The following is a 15,670-nucleotide window of genomic DNA, read 5'->3' as shown; positions in this document are numbered from 1 at the left end:
AATGAGTAACAGTTGTTATAGAAAAAAGATATAATTCAGATTTCAATAGGTTTTGAATAGTTATGATTAAAGAATGGGTAAAAAAAATTTGACTTTTCTGGATTTTGACTCACTATAATTGCTGACATTTCAATAGCTTTAAAACAGATCTAAGGACTTGCTTTGCATCCTGATATGATGCAGGCTTAGTAAATGTGACAAACCTTGCAGAAGGACAAAGAAAAGATGGAAGCATAATAACAGGCTTCAAATGCATGAAGGGAAGCTGAAAAGAGAGAGAGATGATAAAGTACCTTCCCCCACGCCCCCATTTTGGTTGAGGAGGAAGTAATGGGATTAGGTTTCAACAAGAAAGATTAAGGTGGAATACAAGGAAAAATTTCTACTGGTTAAACTGTGAAAGATTCCGTAAATATGCTATGAAATTTGCATTATCATTTACACTATCCTTTTTAAATTTTCAAACGTCTCAGGCTTTGGAAGCGGGTAGGGAATGAGCTGATTCCACACATTTTTCTCCACTTCTAATATTTTGTGGAGTCTTGGAGTCTGAGATCTAGAAAGCAGGGAGGTATTGAGTAAAGACAAAGTATTCTGATTGTACAGGAAAATGAGCAGTGTAGAGTCATTTGGCTCTGGGTGTTTATCATCTTTTTGTCCTTTATGTTACCAGAATGTTACTAAGTTGTATACCACTTCTTTTTGAATCTGTAGCATTTTAGTTATTGTGGAGTTAAAAAGCTTTCCATCCTATGCAAGTTTCCCCTGTAGCTGGGACACTGGTTTATTTGTGTCAAAGTGTGGTATTTTGTTTGCTGATGGGGAATGGTTTGGCAATGATCATATTTTTAAGAAATAATTACTGTCCTTTTTCTTCAAAGAACCATACCTAATACCAATTACTCATTTCAATTCTGTTACTTGAAGTCTCTCTTCAGTACAGGAAATGAGAGCTAGAGTTTGTATTCTTGGTGTAAAAATGAGCTTTATATTCAGTTGTCCTAAGATGTGGCTTGCATTAAAGATATATGTGCTCCTTCAGTTCTTTCTGACATTTCATTGTACAAATATATAGTTTGAATTATTTTATATTTGATTCATTGCTGCATTCTGTACAAAAATCAGTAATAAATTGCAAGGGTTTTTTATGATAAGGGAAGTTCTCTGACTGTAATCTATTAGTTACCTGTTCTTACTCTAATTAAAATGGTTTCAGGTACTCTGTGGTGTCAAATAGGCAGCCATAATAGAAAATGAAATTAATTTCTTACTTCAAATTATGAAATATTTTAACTTGTACAAAAAGATTTGCATTCCTTCTTGGAATAAATAATAATAAATGGTAGTGCACAAATCAGTAAGTCCAGACCCTGTGCACATGCTTAAGATTTGTCATGTAAAGCCCCTGTCTAGCAAGGAAAGCATGAAGAGAGAGTACCACCCAACTTAGCAAGTAAAGTTACAGCATTCTTTTTAAGCATTATGTCAATGTGCAAGAAAATAAGAGGGAAGGCAGAGATGAATTCTGAGCATGAGGGAACAGGGTGCTCTGGGAAGAGACAGGATTGGGTTTCAAGGCCAAGCAAACCCATGGGCAGTCGTTGGAGTGCTAATTCAGTGTTGTCAGCCTGTGCCAGAAATATTTAAGTAATCATACCCTGTCTTAAACAGAATAAGGCACATTCTGAATTGTGGTAAAGATTAGATGGGAGAATCACTGCTCAGCCTTGTCTGTTCCTGGGACACCAGGGAAGCCTTTCAGTCTGAGGTGCTGAGGAGCTCAAAAGCAGATATTCCAAATCACTTTGACTAATTTTTTTTCTAAGTTTTTCTCAAGTCTCATTTGAGGGATGATTTTGAAGGCACGAACATTGAAATTCAGTACTAGAAAATTCATCATTGAATATTATTGGATTTTGGAAATAAAGCAGCTTTGACTGTAGATGTGAACAGGTCCTGGCTTGCTGTCTTGGTGGTTTCTCTTGGTATTTTGTTTTCTCCAGGGTCATGCTGTGTTATGTGCTGCATGTCTGGGAAATACACAATTTTGAAATAGAGATTCTAGAAAAAAATAGAGTTGAATGTGTACCACAGTCTACACATAAAGTACCAAAGGAAAACACTATGGGAGATTGCTTGGAACAATTTTGTTTCATCTTAGTAATGGTTTTTAGTATTATTTTCAAACCTATTAATCATCTACTGAGTTGTCAGTGTTAAAAAAAATTGCTCTAGCTGCTTATCATCTTGTCATTTTCTTTCTGCATGGTATTTTAAAAAATTATCCTTACAATTTATGAGATGCCAGGAAAAAATTCTTTACAGTAACTAATGACACACGCAATGAATGTATAATACATTTAATAATAATAAGATAATGTAAGCATTTTGCTGTATTGTCATTTTCTTTAATAACAGGATAACAATCTAAGCAGAATTCAGTTTTCCTCAGAACTGTGCTGCCATTGTTGCTTTTGCAGTAGGAGGAGACTGTGAGTCCTAGCACAGCAGGAACATTGTGTCTTAAAGTGCACTGATTGTTCTCTAAGCAGCCCTAAAAGGTACCTGAGACACTGATGACCATCCTGTAAAAGCTTCCAACCACACAGTCTGTTGGGGTGACTTTTTTAAGCAAGTCTGCAGCACTTCTATCGCCTTTATAGATATTTTCCTTTCTCTGTTATCATACACTGGACATTTGCAATACCAAAGGCAGCAGCTTCCCCCCACGTTTGGTTTGTAATCATTCCGTTTGGAAAGGTGTAGTTAATCTTTTACTGGAAACATCTGATTTTTTAACCACATCTTCAAACCATTATCAAAACTATGTGTGTTTTTAGCAAATATAGTGTGTGCATCACCTGTATTTGTACACTTATGTGCATACATCTACACATGTTGTTTGTTGCCTGAATGCATTCCACATAAACTTTGATATCTAGACATGAACCACCCAACTGACATGTAACTACAGGACATTAAAAAGACATTAAAAAATAAATCAGACAGGTATCAATAAAAGACTAAGTTGTCAGAGTTACTTTAAAGTACCTTAGGTGAAGGACTTTGGTGAAATTTAACCCAGCAGTAGATTAGTTGTATAAATACATATTTGTCATTATTTGTCCTGGTTAAAAGAATAAAAATTAAAACTTATTAGTCATGTGTTGACACCCAAGTTATATCTGAAGGATGATCTTTCATGGTGTTCAAATCTTCCTGTTCAGAAAATGTGATTATTCTGCTGAGTTCCTGACAGCTGCGATGTGGGGTTTTGAGAGAAGAGGCCGAGGGTGCCACAAGCCATTATTTCAAGTGGCTGTGAAAGAGAGACATGAGAAAGATGGTAAACTCATCCTGGCAGCAGATTGACATTGGTCTCCTTGGATTCCAGGTTCTATCTAACTTTTAAAGGTGCCTGATGGGTGACTTTACAAATTGTTTTCTCTGGCCCTATTTCTATCATTTTTACCTATTTGGCAGTGGCAACCTTCATAATGTGTTTTCACCATGACCCTCTGTGGAGGAACTGATCCTGATTTCCTTCCTTTCTTCAAACAAAATACCATTAAAAGCTGCCATAGGCACCTACGGAGCTCTGTTCCTGTAGAGCACAAAGGGCAATCAGTGTGTTAAATACTAAAAAAAAGAATCCAGTTTGATTACCTGAAAGTAACTGTGGGGTTCCTTAGATGGGCTGTCTGCACCAAAACCCACTCTAATGCACATACTTTGAAGTAATAAACATTTGATTTTTTAGCAACAAAAGCATCAATCTGAATTAAGTTATCTATGCAAAAATAGGAGAAATGTGCTAAAGAAAGCCAATTGCAAATAGATCCCAGGAGAATTGGCCCACAGAGCCCAGGAGAAGGTAAACAGGATGCCTTTGTTTGCTCCCCAGCCATATTCTTAGAATATAGTTACACATGTATATATGAATATGTACACAGCATTTTGTATGTGAAAATTTATGGACAGCAGATTACATAATTTCACACATTACAGAAAGCAACCTGTCTTTCCTAAAGGAAAAAGTTGATAACATGACAAGAAAAACAATTTTTTATTCACTTCTTTTTTTTTACTAAAACTGTTGTGTATGAAGTTGATAAAAAGGTACCTGCTAATTTACATTTAGACTTATTTTTCAATGTTTTCAAGAGTTATTTAAGCAATGAGTGAACAGAAAGCAGCGGTCTTAATTCTTCACTTTATTGCTATGTAGCTTTAAAATTACCTGCAGTTTGGGATTACATAGGGCAGGCAGAGAAGCATCAAATAGAAAGCATCTGAAAATAACTTTTTGACTATTTCAGACATTAAAGTTAAAAACTGATTTTTTTTTCCTTAAGAATAATTTTATTTAGCAAATATCAAGTATGCTACCATTGTACTATGAGATTTGGTCTCAAAACACTTGGAGACTAACAGCTTTAGGAACTGATGTATGATAATATTTCAACAGGCTAAGTTAGGTGGGTGCATTTGGCCTGAGAAATAGATTTTTGAAGTCCAAAAAGGAGAGAGAAAATCTTGCATTTAAAACTTCATCAAGAGACAGCTGCCAACTTGGACTGTTTTTCTTCTACAACACACAGTTCTGTTTCAGAATAGTTTCCGGTCCAAAATCTTATATTCTAGGGCCACGAGTCCTGTTTAAGGTAGGGCTAAGAATGAGGGCAAGAAGCTTTTTAACTGACAGCTACTGGAAAAAACAGAAATGTAGGAAGCATAAATATCCTCAACTAGCTGTATAAACATCAGCAAAGCCTTCCTAAAGTAGAACAAATATTCAAATGGGAGTTTTGACTTTCTTGTGTCTGAAATGGCAGCTTGGGGTACAGAGGTTTTATTTATTTTTCTACTTAGCTGTTTTAATGTCTAGCATGTAGGGAATTGTATTTGTGGATTTTGCTGGTGCAAGCTCACACATTTGGCATTCCATCATCAGCTGTCTAAAATTTGCAGGGTATTTTGTATTAGGTTAAATACCGTGTTCTAGAAGCCCTCTTTTCACAGTGACTAAGTATGAATTTAAAAAAATCAAAAAGCACCTTTAAGTTCAGGTACTTTGAGGTTATTCATAGAAAAAAAGGCTTTTCAGTGGATTGGATGATTATGACAAAAGACTGCAGGAGCCTATGTGAATAAAGGCATTTTATATGAAAATATATAAAAATATATTAAAATGTTGAAAATCAGTGGAAGAAAGTATTGTGCGCTCTGTACTGTCTGCAGGTACTAGAAAATGGAATTAAATTAAAAAACCCTGTTTGCTTGTACCTTGGTTTTATACGAAACACTGTGTCACAAGTTCACAGCGAAACTCTGTGATAAGAAGCTGTAATTTAAGATTATTCAGACAAAGGAAATCTCACTGAATTCCAGCAGATAACATGATTTTGTTTAGGCTGTACAAACAAAATGTCCGAAGGTTTTGACAAATGAGGGGACTGTCAAGAAATCCCATTTTGCACTAGTAGTGCTGTTGTGTTTTGTTTTCTTTAATTTATTTTTTACCTTTCAGTATTGAATAGAGATGAAACCAATTCCTTGGGTTTTTTAAATAAAATACCTTATCATAGAATAAAAGCACTTACTATTAACTAAAATGCTGGAATTTGGTTTTAGTAGAAGGAAAAGGGCTTCTTGGTTCATACGAAACACAAAGGAAAGGGATTCTAACACAATAAACTATTCAAGAAAAGCCTCATGTTGCTTTTTGCAGAGATTCTTAGAGTAGTCAGAATAAAAACTCTTTTAAGAATACCTTTTTCCCCAATGGTGTTTGAAAATTTATTTTCCTTCCTATAATGAAAGCTGTTTATTGAACAGTGTCCAAGATAGTCTGACCACTGAGTGAAGCCTGTGCTTGGGCTTAGGTATGAATTTAAATTAGGTTCACTTCAATCAGAGTGTATTCAAAATTAGTCCTGTGCTACTAAACCAGAAGTGGATTGCCATAGGAAAAACTTAGTTGAGGAACTTGAAAAAAGTAATCTTTAAAAATTACTGTTCCAGTTTTTTTTGACTGCCAAGCAAAACATGCTAAACAAACATCTCAATATGCTGTTAATTCTTGTGTATGCATATAATTTTCTTTTTGATTTTTTTTGTACATTAGAACTTTATTATAAAGTATGATTTCTAGCACAATTAATTGAAAGTTCAAACAAAAAAAACCTCAGACTAAAATTAGGAAACTTTTTATAGATAAGTTTGTATTCCAGAACCTACTTAGAATAACCTTAAGTGAAGGATCTGGAGTTACACTTCAGGGCAAGTATCATTGTCAAGTATCAATAGACGTTTAGATGTTCAGAATTTTATGAGAGAAAAAAAGAAGAAACTGTTGAATGTAACATGATTAACCCCCAGAGAGAGATTATTTGCTTGGCTGTGGGATTTCATGAGATTTTGACAGGATGCCTGTTCACCATGTTTAACATTTTTGATGTTTTTTCCTTGACTGCACACAGAAGATTTTTATAAAATTCCTGTCAAACACAACTCTTTTAAGCTACCCCTTGATTCTCTAAATTTGATTTTGCTTCCTAAACCAGGATGTGTGTGCTCATTGCGGACTGGTCTGATTTTAGGAACAGTCAGCATGACAAAGCACTGGTTCAGGCATCACTTTAGGATTGCTGTTGGAATGGTTGATTGTGGAGAGCCACTGACTTTTTTTTCTTGCCTAAGAAAGAGGCAGAACTATCACAGTGTAATTGTGTAGTTAAATCACCAGTAACCAATTTTATGAACTACGGTTTCGTTCCTTAAGCCTGATGGCTACACTAGACTTCTTTGCATAAGTGTAACTTCTCCATCCAGAAAAGTTGATTCTAATTTGCTCAAGTGGAGTGGGAACACCACTTTTTTTCAATTTCTTCCAATTTTTTCAAAAAGAAAAATGAAAGAGCTTTAGTTTAAACTGTTTCTGAGGTCTACTATGCAACAAAAATATCTGAAATAGTAGAAAGAATAGGAACAATATGTGCTATCTTAATCTGTGTAAGTAGCAGGCATTTTGTGCTTGTTCAGCATCTTATCCTGAGAACTTAGAATTCAGGCATCCTTTAATTAATCACCACTTATAGCTTTTACTGATATTGAAGAGATACAGCAGTTTGATTTATATTATATTCCTTTATCTCTGTGCTTATTTAATCTACTCACAATGATTAAGGGCAATTCTCTTGCTGTCACTGATGTTAGTGATCAAGTCCTCCTGCATGCTCTTGTGGAACACAGTTTCTGATGACAAACGAGTCGCTCTGCATTCTTATTTTTGTGGGTTTTATTTCAGGTTTGCACGCTATAAATTCATTGTATGTGGTAAGGAATACTTAAAAAATGTATTTCTCATGTCTGAGCTTTATATCAGTATGTTCACCTTCCTAATGAAATGTGTAAATCCATTGGTTTCTAAATGATGTTCCTAGAGGAAGTGCACAGGGCATGATTTAGAAACTCTCAGTTGTTTAGAAATGTACTGATGTTGTCAGCCTCTGATAAACAAACATATTTTACCCTGTATTGAAGGAGATGTCAAGAGCTCACATGGATGCTGTGTCTGGCTCAGGAGGCACTGAGGGCAGGCGGCTGCAAGCTGAAGATGACATTTTCTTAAATCACTGTTACTTGATCCTCACATAAGCCTTTCTTAAAGCCAGTCTTCTCATCCCAAATGCAATAGAAAGAGCAGGAATTTTGCTTGTTTCTAATTTCTGCATCTCCCTTTCTGTGTGTGTTTTGGATTGAAATGGTCGCCCCTTTCCCTAAGGGGGCTTGGGAACCCCCCTCCAACTGGTGAGAAAATAGATTTTGAGGCACCGTGCAGCTCCTTCCTCAACTAATCAAGTGAAGATCCCCAAAAAAACTTGTAATGGCATTTCAGTTTGATTGCAGTTGATTCTCTCTTCATTTCCTGGGTGCTAAATGAAATGCATTATAATGCCAGACTGCATTAGTTATTTAAGGGGAAAAAAAAGCACCTCCTTTGCAGTGGAATACATTAAAAATCAGTTGTATTTTGTACCTCCTAATGGCTAATGGAAGGGAATGATTTGCTGACTTCTTTAAATTTCGTGGCATTTTTTGCCTGATAAATTGTGTGAGTAATTTCTTTTCTTTGGGCTTTTATTCTGAATGACCAAATACACACAAATAGTTGCAATCACCAGTTGTTGACTTCAGGTGTTTTCCACCTTAGACTGGAATTTTTTCTTACCTTTATGGCGGCTATGAATAACTTTTGAATGCTTTTAAATAGTTTTTTGCATTTCATACTGTCTTATAATAATATTTTTTCTTTTTTCTTTTTTTTTTGTTATAATTTACAATATGTTCTCTTTAGAGAGAATGAGGGGAAAAATAACAGCCTTTTGATGAAAGGAAGTTTTTGACCAAAATTTCCAAAATAGTAGAGAATTTGCTGTCTTAAGAAAATTAAAAAATACATAACAACAACAACAATAATAACGATAATAGGTGCTAGGCTTTTATTGCCTGAAAAAGTCTTAAATCAGTATGAACATCAGACCATGAAGGCACCCAAAATCTTCACTTTATACTTTTGCTTTGAAAATAACTGCCAAGACTCACTGTTTTAGTTTTTACTAAAGCTAGTAAAAGTTTGTCTGTCAGATCTGAAATTATTCTTTTTAAAGTAATTCTAGTTTTCTCTTGTGTTTTCATGTGAGAAATCTCTTCACAGCTGAGAAAACTAAGAGTAATTTAAGGAGTAATATTTTGAATCTAGTGAAAGGTCTCTTAAAATGCTTGGATACATAAAAGCTCTCCCATACCTCAGATACAGAGTTCAGTTTTGAGTTGAACTCCTAGAATCTGCAGGTTAACCCAGTTTAAAATTTATAGGCTATTTACATTTTGATAACTGATATTAATATTATGTTTAGAAATGAAATGAAATGGAAGGAATGAAAAGGAAACTGACAAGTATGACATATTGAACTTATCTCCAAATGAAGTATTAATAATTTCACTTGGAATTTTTCAGTTTTCTATGTTCAAAGAAACAGAACATTCAGACATTAACACGGAAAACATGAAATTGCTGCAACTGCATTTCATGAGTTCGGTGTTTTGGTTCCGCATGTTTTTTGGTAGAAAATGCATATTCCAACAAGCAATAAAAATTCCGTACAGTGGCTCAGTATTGGCATGACAGATTCAGGCACAGCATTACTCTTGTTAATTGTTTAAGATTCTGCTCAGTTCCTAACGAGGAAAAAGATCCTGTCTTTCAGTGTTAATCTCGTGTGTTGCATTTTCATTATCTACTTGTATAAAACAAAATCACGGTTTTCCAAGCTGTCCTTATACTGTTAGTTGCTGATGATTAAAGACAGCTTTACTGTGATTGCTTGAGAGATATTTGTTACAAATAAACAAAAGAAATCCATTCACTTTTCAGGATGAATGCTTTGAACAGAAGTAATAATGAAATACAAACACTATTGAACTATTTTACCACAGCAAAAATGGCTAAAGAACAAATACAAGCCTTTAATTGATGAAGGTTGTCTTTAAGTTCAACCAAACTAAATTTCGATTTCTGTCACAATAATCAGTCTGCTTGTTGTTTCTGTGTTTATTAGGATAAATATCCCACTTCTGGAATGTATGTTTAATCCCAAAAGCTAAGGAGATGACACCTGTGATCTCCAGATTGCTTGACTGTTGCTGTTCAGGAAAATTTCATTGCCTTAAATTTTCACATGATCTTTGTAGCATTAGTTCGAGGTTGAGTGAAACTGTTTGTGTTTTACTGTGACTTTAAGTTCCATGTCTGAGTGACAGAAATCCAAAATATTTGTCTGTTCCGTTTACCTTTTTTCTCAGTCTCACAATCATTAGCACTGTGTTAGTACACCTGTTTTTTCTTTTCTGTGCTATTAGGCTACTATAAAAAATAAATTAATTTGACACCAAAGAAAGATAAATGACATGGTAAAACAAGAAAGAGGAAAATAAAATTAGTTATGTATGTGTTAATTATTCTGTTAAGACTGATTTATTTTGGAGGATAATCATGTCACCATAAAATGACAGTTCCATTTCTGCATTTACAGCAGTATGTTCTAACAGGCATCTTTTTGCTTTTTTTTTTTTTATTTGTACTCCTGTTTTTATTGGTTGTTGCTTCACGGAAGTTCTTAGCTTAATTCTAATGGAGAAGTGTTACTGGGCACATCTTTTCGCTTTTGCATTGCCAGTCTCAAAGGTCGAATGGGTGTATTTCCTATAGAAGCAATTGTTGAATGTGAAAGGGGTATCAGGGGCTTCAAACTAAATACACATTTCTAGGGAATTAAGTGACTAGACAGGTTTGCAATATTACTAATATAGAAAATAGTCTCTAGGGCAGTTGTTGTATGAGTAGACTAGTGGATTACATAGGTGAACATTTACAGGGAAACTGAGCAGTAAAATGTTGGATCTAATAGAAGTTTATACTTGCTATTTCTAACTTAGCCTAGTCTAAGAAACGGTGTATCTCCTTTTCTTTTGATTTAATTTACACCTTGAATGTTAGCAAAATTAACAAAGTAGCACACCTCAGTATTTATTGGCATTGTCATAGCTTTTCTTTTAAAAAACATCAGCAAGGTGTCTTATAGTAATTATCCATGTGCAGCTGTGGTTCAGCAACCTTTCATGTAAGCAAACATATTTACTTAAATCACCATCTGTAGTGAGCTCCATTTGAGAGAAAAATGCTCTTGCAGCTCTATGTTGGAGATGGGGACTAAACAATAAGTGTTTTTAAATTCAATTGTTTAAAATGCACACTGCGTGGAAATAGTGATGGGTATTCTTTTGTTGTCAGCACCAGCAAGAACATTTATATGCTGAGCTGGCAACTTGGAATCAATCATACTGTGGATTTATTATTTAATAAATTCTATAGGATTGTGATTTTGCAGCATGGATTTGCTCTACTGGATTGTATTGTTTTCATATAATCTTTCTGTTCCACTTAGAACCTGCATGTTGTAAAAAAGAGTATTTTGAGCTGCTATTTCCCTAAAAATAGAGTAGATATTGCAAGGATGAGTTTTTTTCTTGTTTTTAAAGCTCTAATGTAGTCATTTCACTTAATACATAAAAACTAGCAAAAGTTTAAATTCTATCTTCTAAGCAGGTTTTTATTGTGAGCCATAGATGATTTCATTTAAATATTTATTTATTGGTAAGAATCATGGTATAATTATTTAAAATAACTGTTTAAACAAAAGCAGATGTGCATGATATAGGCCCAAGTTGAAGATGAATGCACAAAGTAGTTACACCCCACACAGAGATCCACAGATTGGTAGGAATCCATCTTTCATCACATACTTGCAAGCCTGAGATAATTAACTGCATAGAAAAAGCATATTAAAATACGCTTTTGTTGCTGTGACACAGATTTTTTCTAGATGAGATTTAAAAAGTGTAAATGCAAAGGTGTTGTCTTTTTCCATGGTATTATCCAGGAACAGTGAGATTAATAGGAATTTGGTGAATGAGAATAATAAATGTTCATTGAAGTGCTGCTAGTATATAATCATTTATGTTTTCCACTTTCACATTTGTGATCTACTTCCTGTTAAGTGAGCAGTAATTGTGGGAGCAATCAATTAAGGTTGGTTGGCAATAGCTTCTATATTTGTCAAAACACTGACAGCTTTTGGAATGTGCTTCAGAATTCACCCTTTTAGCTCCTTTATTACTTTTGTGCTGTCTTGTAATGGAGCATCACTGTTAAGAGCACTTAACTATAAGCAGAATAAGCTGCTAAGAATATATCTCTATATTTTTCACTGAAAGCATTGCAAAGATTTACGCAATTGAAATTAACTTCTGCGAAGAGGCTTTTCCAGCTTAAAGTGCCTAAATAATGATTCCATAAATGTAGAGTGGAAAACATGAATGGATTTGGGAAAACATAACTGATAGTGTAGTGGCAGCACTTGAGTGAACATTTATTGTGGAGTGTCAAGGATAGCAGAATTACAAAACGTAGGATTTTTGTGGTAACTGTAGGTATTTTTCAGTAGTGTTGTGTTATGAAACAGAAAACATCACACATCACTCTGTGCTGCATAGAAATTTCTGGTGTTTCTTGCAGAAAGATTGAATGTCTGGCATCTCCATAGTAAGAATTCTTCCTTGGGTTCAGCTGGCTATTTAATGAGCTCTGAAGGCTGAACAAACCACTGAAGTCCTGAAATGGGCATACTGTTTCAATAATATCTTACATTGAATTAGGTTTTTACATTGTCTAGTACCTTTTTCTTTATTTGTCTTAGGTTGTGGCTGAGAGGTGAGAGCGTGCATGGGGTGGGACACCATCAAAGAAGGATTTATTGTGTGTTATTCCTTATCAGTATAAGGGAAGTTTAAAACTCAGTCTGTGATAGGAATTCAGTATGAGATTATAAAGTGGAGAATAAACTTTTATCTTATACAGGTCACCACATGGTACCATGTCTGTTCCCAAGCAGGACCTCATATATTAAATCCTTTATCTTAGTCATAATTAAAACTTCAGTGAAAGCATAATATGCACGTCATGGTAGGTTCAAAGTTACTTTGGATTAAACATAGACTTGGAGTGTGGTGTGAATATTAGCAGGGAGTCATCCCATGGATGTGGGGATGTATTGACACGTTTACCAGGGAGAGATTAGTAAATTCTGTACACTTGGTTAGGAATAAAAAATGGCTGCCTAAACAAGATAGTAGTTCAAATAAAGATGGAAAGAAAAAGGCAGAAGAAAGCTCAAGAACTGGGAATAGGAAGATGTTTTTGAGGTGAGAATATATCAGGCAGCAAGAGTGGCAGTGAGCAGACCACTGTGAAGAGAATTGCTTTGGCCTTAAAGTGGAGTGGAGTGATGATGTTCCTGTGATTCTCCTTCAGTTCAGATTTCAGGAGTTTTTAAAGTGGCCTGTTTCCTGCTTTTAGAAAATTCTTCTTGTGGACTATACCTGTAGTGTTTACTCTGCCTTTGTTCAAATGGTTTCAGCGGTTTCTTTTTGTTGGCTTTCATCAAAAGTAAGAATTCCAATTATATTAAATCTTTTACCAAACATCTCCAATAATACTTTAATTAGAATTTCAAACAAAATGGATTTTGTTATTGCTTTTGTCCAATGTCAGGATTTTACCCTGTATAGCAAAGATGAATTATGAATATTTTTCTATATTGCACATTGAGATGGTTGGTTAGAATGGCTTTTCTCAAACTGCTGTTACTTAAGGTGTGGAGGAGAGCTTTTGATGATAAACAAATAGTTTTTAGCTCTGCAGAAAATAAAGTAAGTGATATACTAGTGAATTTTTCTGAAAAACATTATAATTGAAGTAGTAATAGATATGTATTTCAATACAGCTTGTAGGAAAAGCATTTGGGATGAAGTATTAAAATATATGAATATTCATTAAGTTATCAAGTAAAGCATGAATGAGGAAATCTCACTTTCCTTTTTGATTTTACAGCTTGCACATGCAGTGGACATGCAAATATCTGTCACATGCAAACAGGAAAATGTTTCTGCACGACGAAGGGAATCAAAGGAGACCAGTGTCAACTGTGAGTACAAATAAATGTAGCCTGAAGTTATTCCAATCCTTGATTAGCGAATAATTACTTTTTTCCCCATTTCACATCCTTGTTTTGGTACTGGGTTTTGTGTTTGACCTGCTAATGTTTTCGTAGTGGATATAGTGTTCCCAACATTTCTCAGGAAATTTCACTATTACCTAGACTTTTGTTAAAGGATTACATCACAAATAATAGTAATGTTTTGAAGACACCAAAGACTTAAAAAATCCATTTTGTTTCTAAGAACAAACTGGAGAGTTACTTCTATTTGTCTTCCTTTCGCTTAAATTTTTAAAATATTAGTATAAGGGGAAAAAAAAAACCCATATGAGTTGGTAGTTACATTCATTATGTTTGTCAGTTAACTTGATGGGAACCTACAGTGATTCAATTTTATGGTTTTGGAACCTTAGTAAGGTGTTTTAAACATTATCCCAGATCATAAAATCGAGACCATAGGAATGTATGGACCTGTCATGGAAAGTCCTCTTTTTTTTGCACTGAATAGCTTCTTGTGTTTAGAGGAAGAGTTTGCACCTTCATAGCAAATCAAGTACTAAGAGCAACCAAGTACTGACGTGGAGTAACTTATCAAGTAGGAGAAACAACACGTTGAAGTTAATTGTGAATAGCCTTATATTTAAAGATATTTCTTTCCGTCTGTTTTATCAGGTACACTGCATTATTTAATAGGAACCTTATTCGTTTTGCAGTTATGATTATTTCAATAGTATCTGGCAGCAAACTTAGCAGTGTTGCTTGGAACTGGGGAAAAGGCACATGAATCCAGCTGACTCCTCCCCAGCAGGGAGAGGTGCCAGGTACTTCTGCCACAGGACATCCACTTACACTGGATTTGTGAATTTGTCTTTGATACACTCAATGAACTGGCTTGGATCCTACCCGTAACACTTTGCTTGGTAAATTGTAAAGAAACACACATTTCTGATGTAGAGGATCTGTGTATATCCGTGAGAAAGAACTGTGCTGGCAGCTCTGCTGTTGCCCTGCTACCTCTGGGACTTTGTGTCCAGCTAATTGAAGACTCTCAGGATGAGATGGGAAATCAAGATTAGGACTAAGTGATGAAATTTTATCAGGACAAAGGCTGGAATGATAATATCTTTAAGCACTGAATTAAGTCTTCACTGAGAAAGCTTTTTTTCCCTCTTTTTGTGCCCATACAGTTAATCAGTTCTAGGTGTTAGTGAGTGATCTGATTACCAGCTATGGACTTGTATTGATGCCATTCTAACCATACAAAATACAGGAAGAAAAAAACCCCAACAATTTCTCCTCTGTCCTTTGTAACACTTGAACCACAGAAAACAGTTTCTGTGCTGAAAATGCAAATCCTTTACTGACGCTCCACATAAGGCACTCTTTACAAGCCTTCACCCCAGCCTGGCTTTCATGCATCTCTGTGTTTGTTGTTGTCCTTTGTCCTGTGTCTGTTTCATCACTGGTTTTTCCGCTCTGATTTGGAACCTCTGTCTCAGATGATTGGTTGTGCTGCTTAGCTGTATCAGTCTGCTGTCCTGAGTTTGTCTATCAGAAAAGGTTCTTTTATCCCACTTACTGAAATAGAAGAGAAATGTTTTCCTACTCATGGGCTTCCCTGGTCAGAAGTTACAGCAATTCCACAACACAGATGAAACAGAAATTTGAATTTTGACTTTTCAAGAGTAAACTTAAAGTTGCAATTTCAGACTGAAAAATCCCTTTTCAGTCTGAAATCATTTGTATGTAATGTAATACATTCCCCTTCTAGATTCATGCACAAACCATAGGCTTGTCCAGGGCAAGCTGTGCTGGTTACAACATTTGATATTTTTAGTGTTGGTGAGGTTTTTTTTGATTAAATAAAAATTAAATAAAATCTGCAGACATTTTCAGTTTTGTTTTTTTTTGGTTTTTTTGGATATGATGACATTTCAGATTGTGAGATTCATATCTGTTGGGTTCATAGGCACTCAAGCAAATAATCACAGATTTTGAGTTGGAGGACATCATCAAGTGATACGTTTAGAATTTGCCATTTTACTCTGATG

General features: G+C 35.0%; 1 protein-coding gene across 5 annotated transcripts in view; it reads left to right on the top strand.

Annotated features, from left to right (window-relative positions):
* Positions 1–15,670, top strand: part of ATRNL1 (attractin like 1) — a 433,474-nt gene that overhangs the window by 118,859 nt on the left and 298,945 nt on the right. For all 5 annotated transcript variants that reach the window (XM_066190865.1, XM_066190863.1, XM_066190866.1 and 2 more), the window contains exon 20: positions 13,514–13,607. In XM_066190865.1, the coding sequence (XP_066046962.1) occupies positions 13,514–13,607 (94 nt within the window). The remainder of the gene's footprint in view (positions 1–13,513; positions 13,608–15,670) is intronic.

Source organism: Chamaea fasciata, unplaced genomic scaffold (genome assembly GCF_029207755.1).
Source record: "Chamaea fasciata isolate MVZ Bird 193981 ecotype frontalis unplaced genomic scaffold, bChaFas1.0.hap1 SCAF_9, whole genome shotgun sequence".
NCBI lineage: Eukaryota > Metazoa > Chordata > Aves > Passeriformes > Sylviidae > Chamaea > Chamaea fasciata.
Note: the sequence above shows the minus strand (reverse complement) of the source record. Positions and strands in the feature narration are given on the sequence as shown.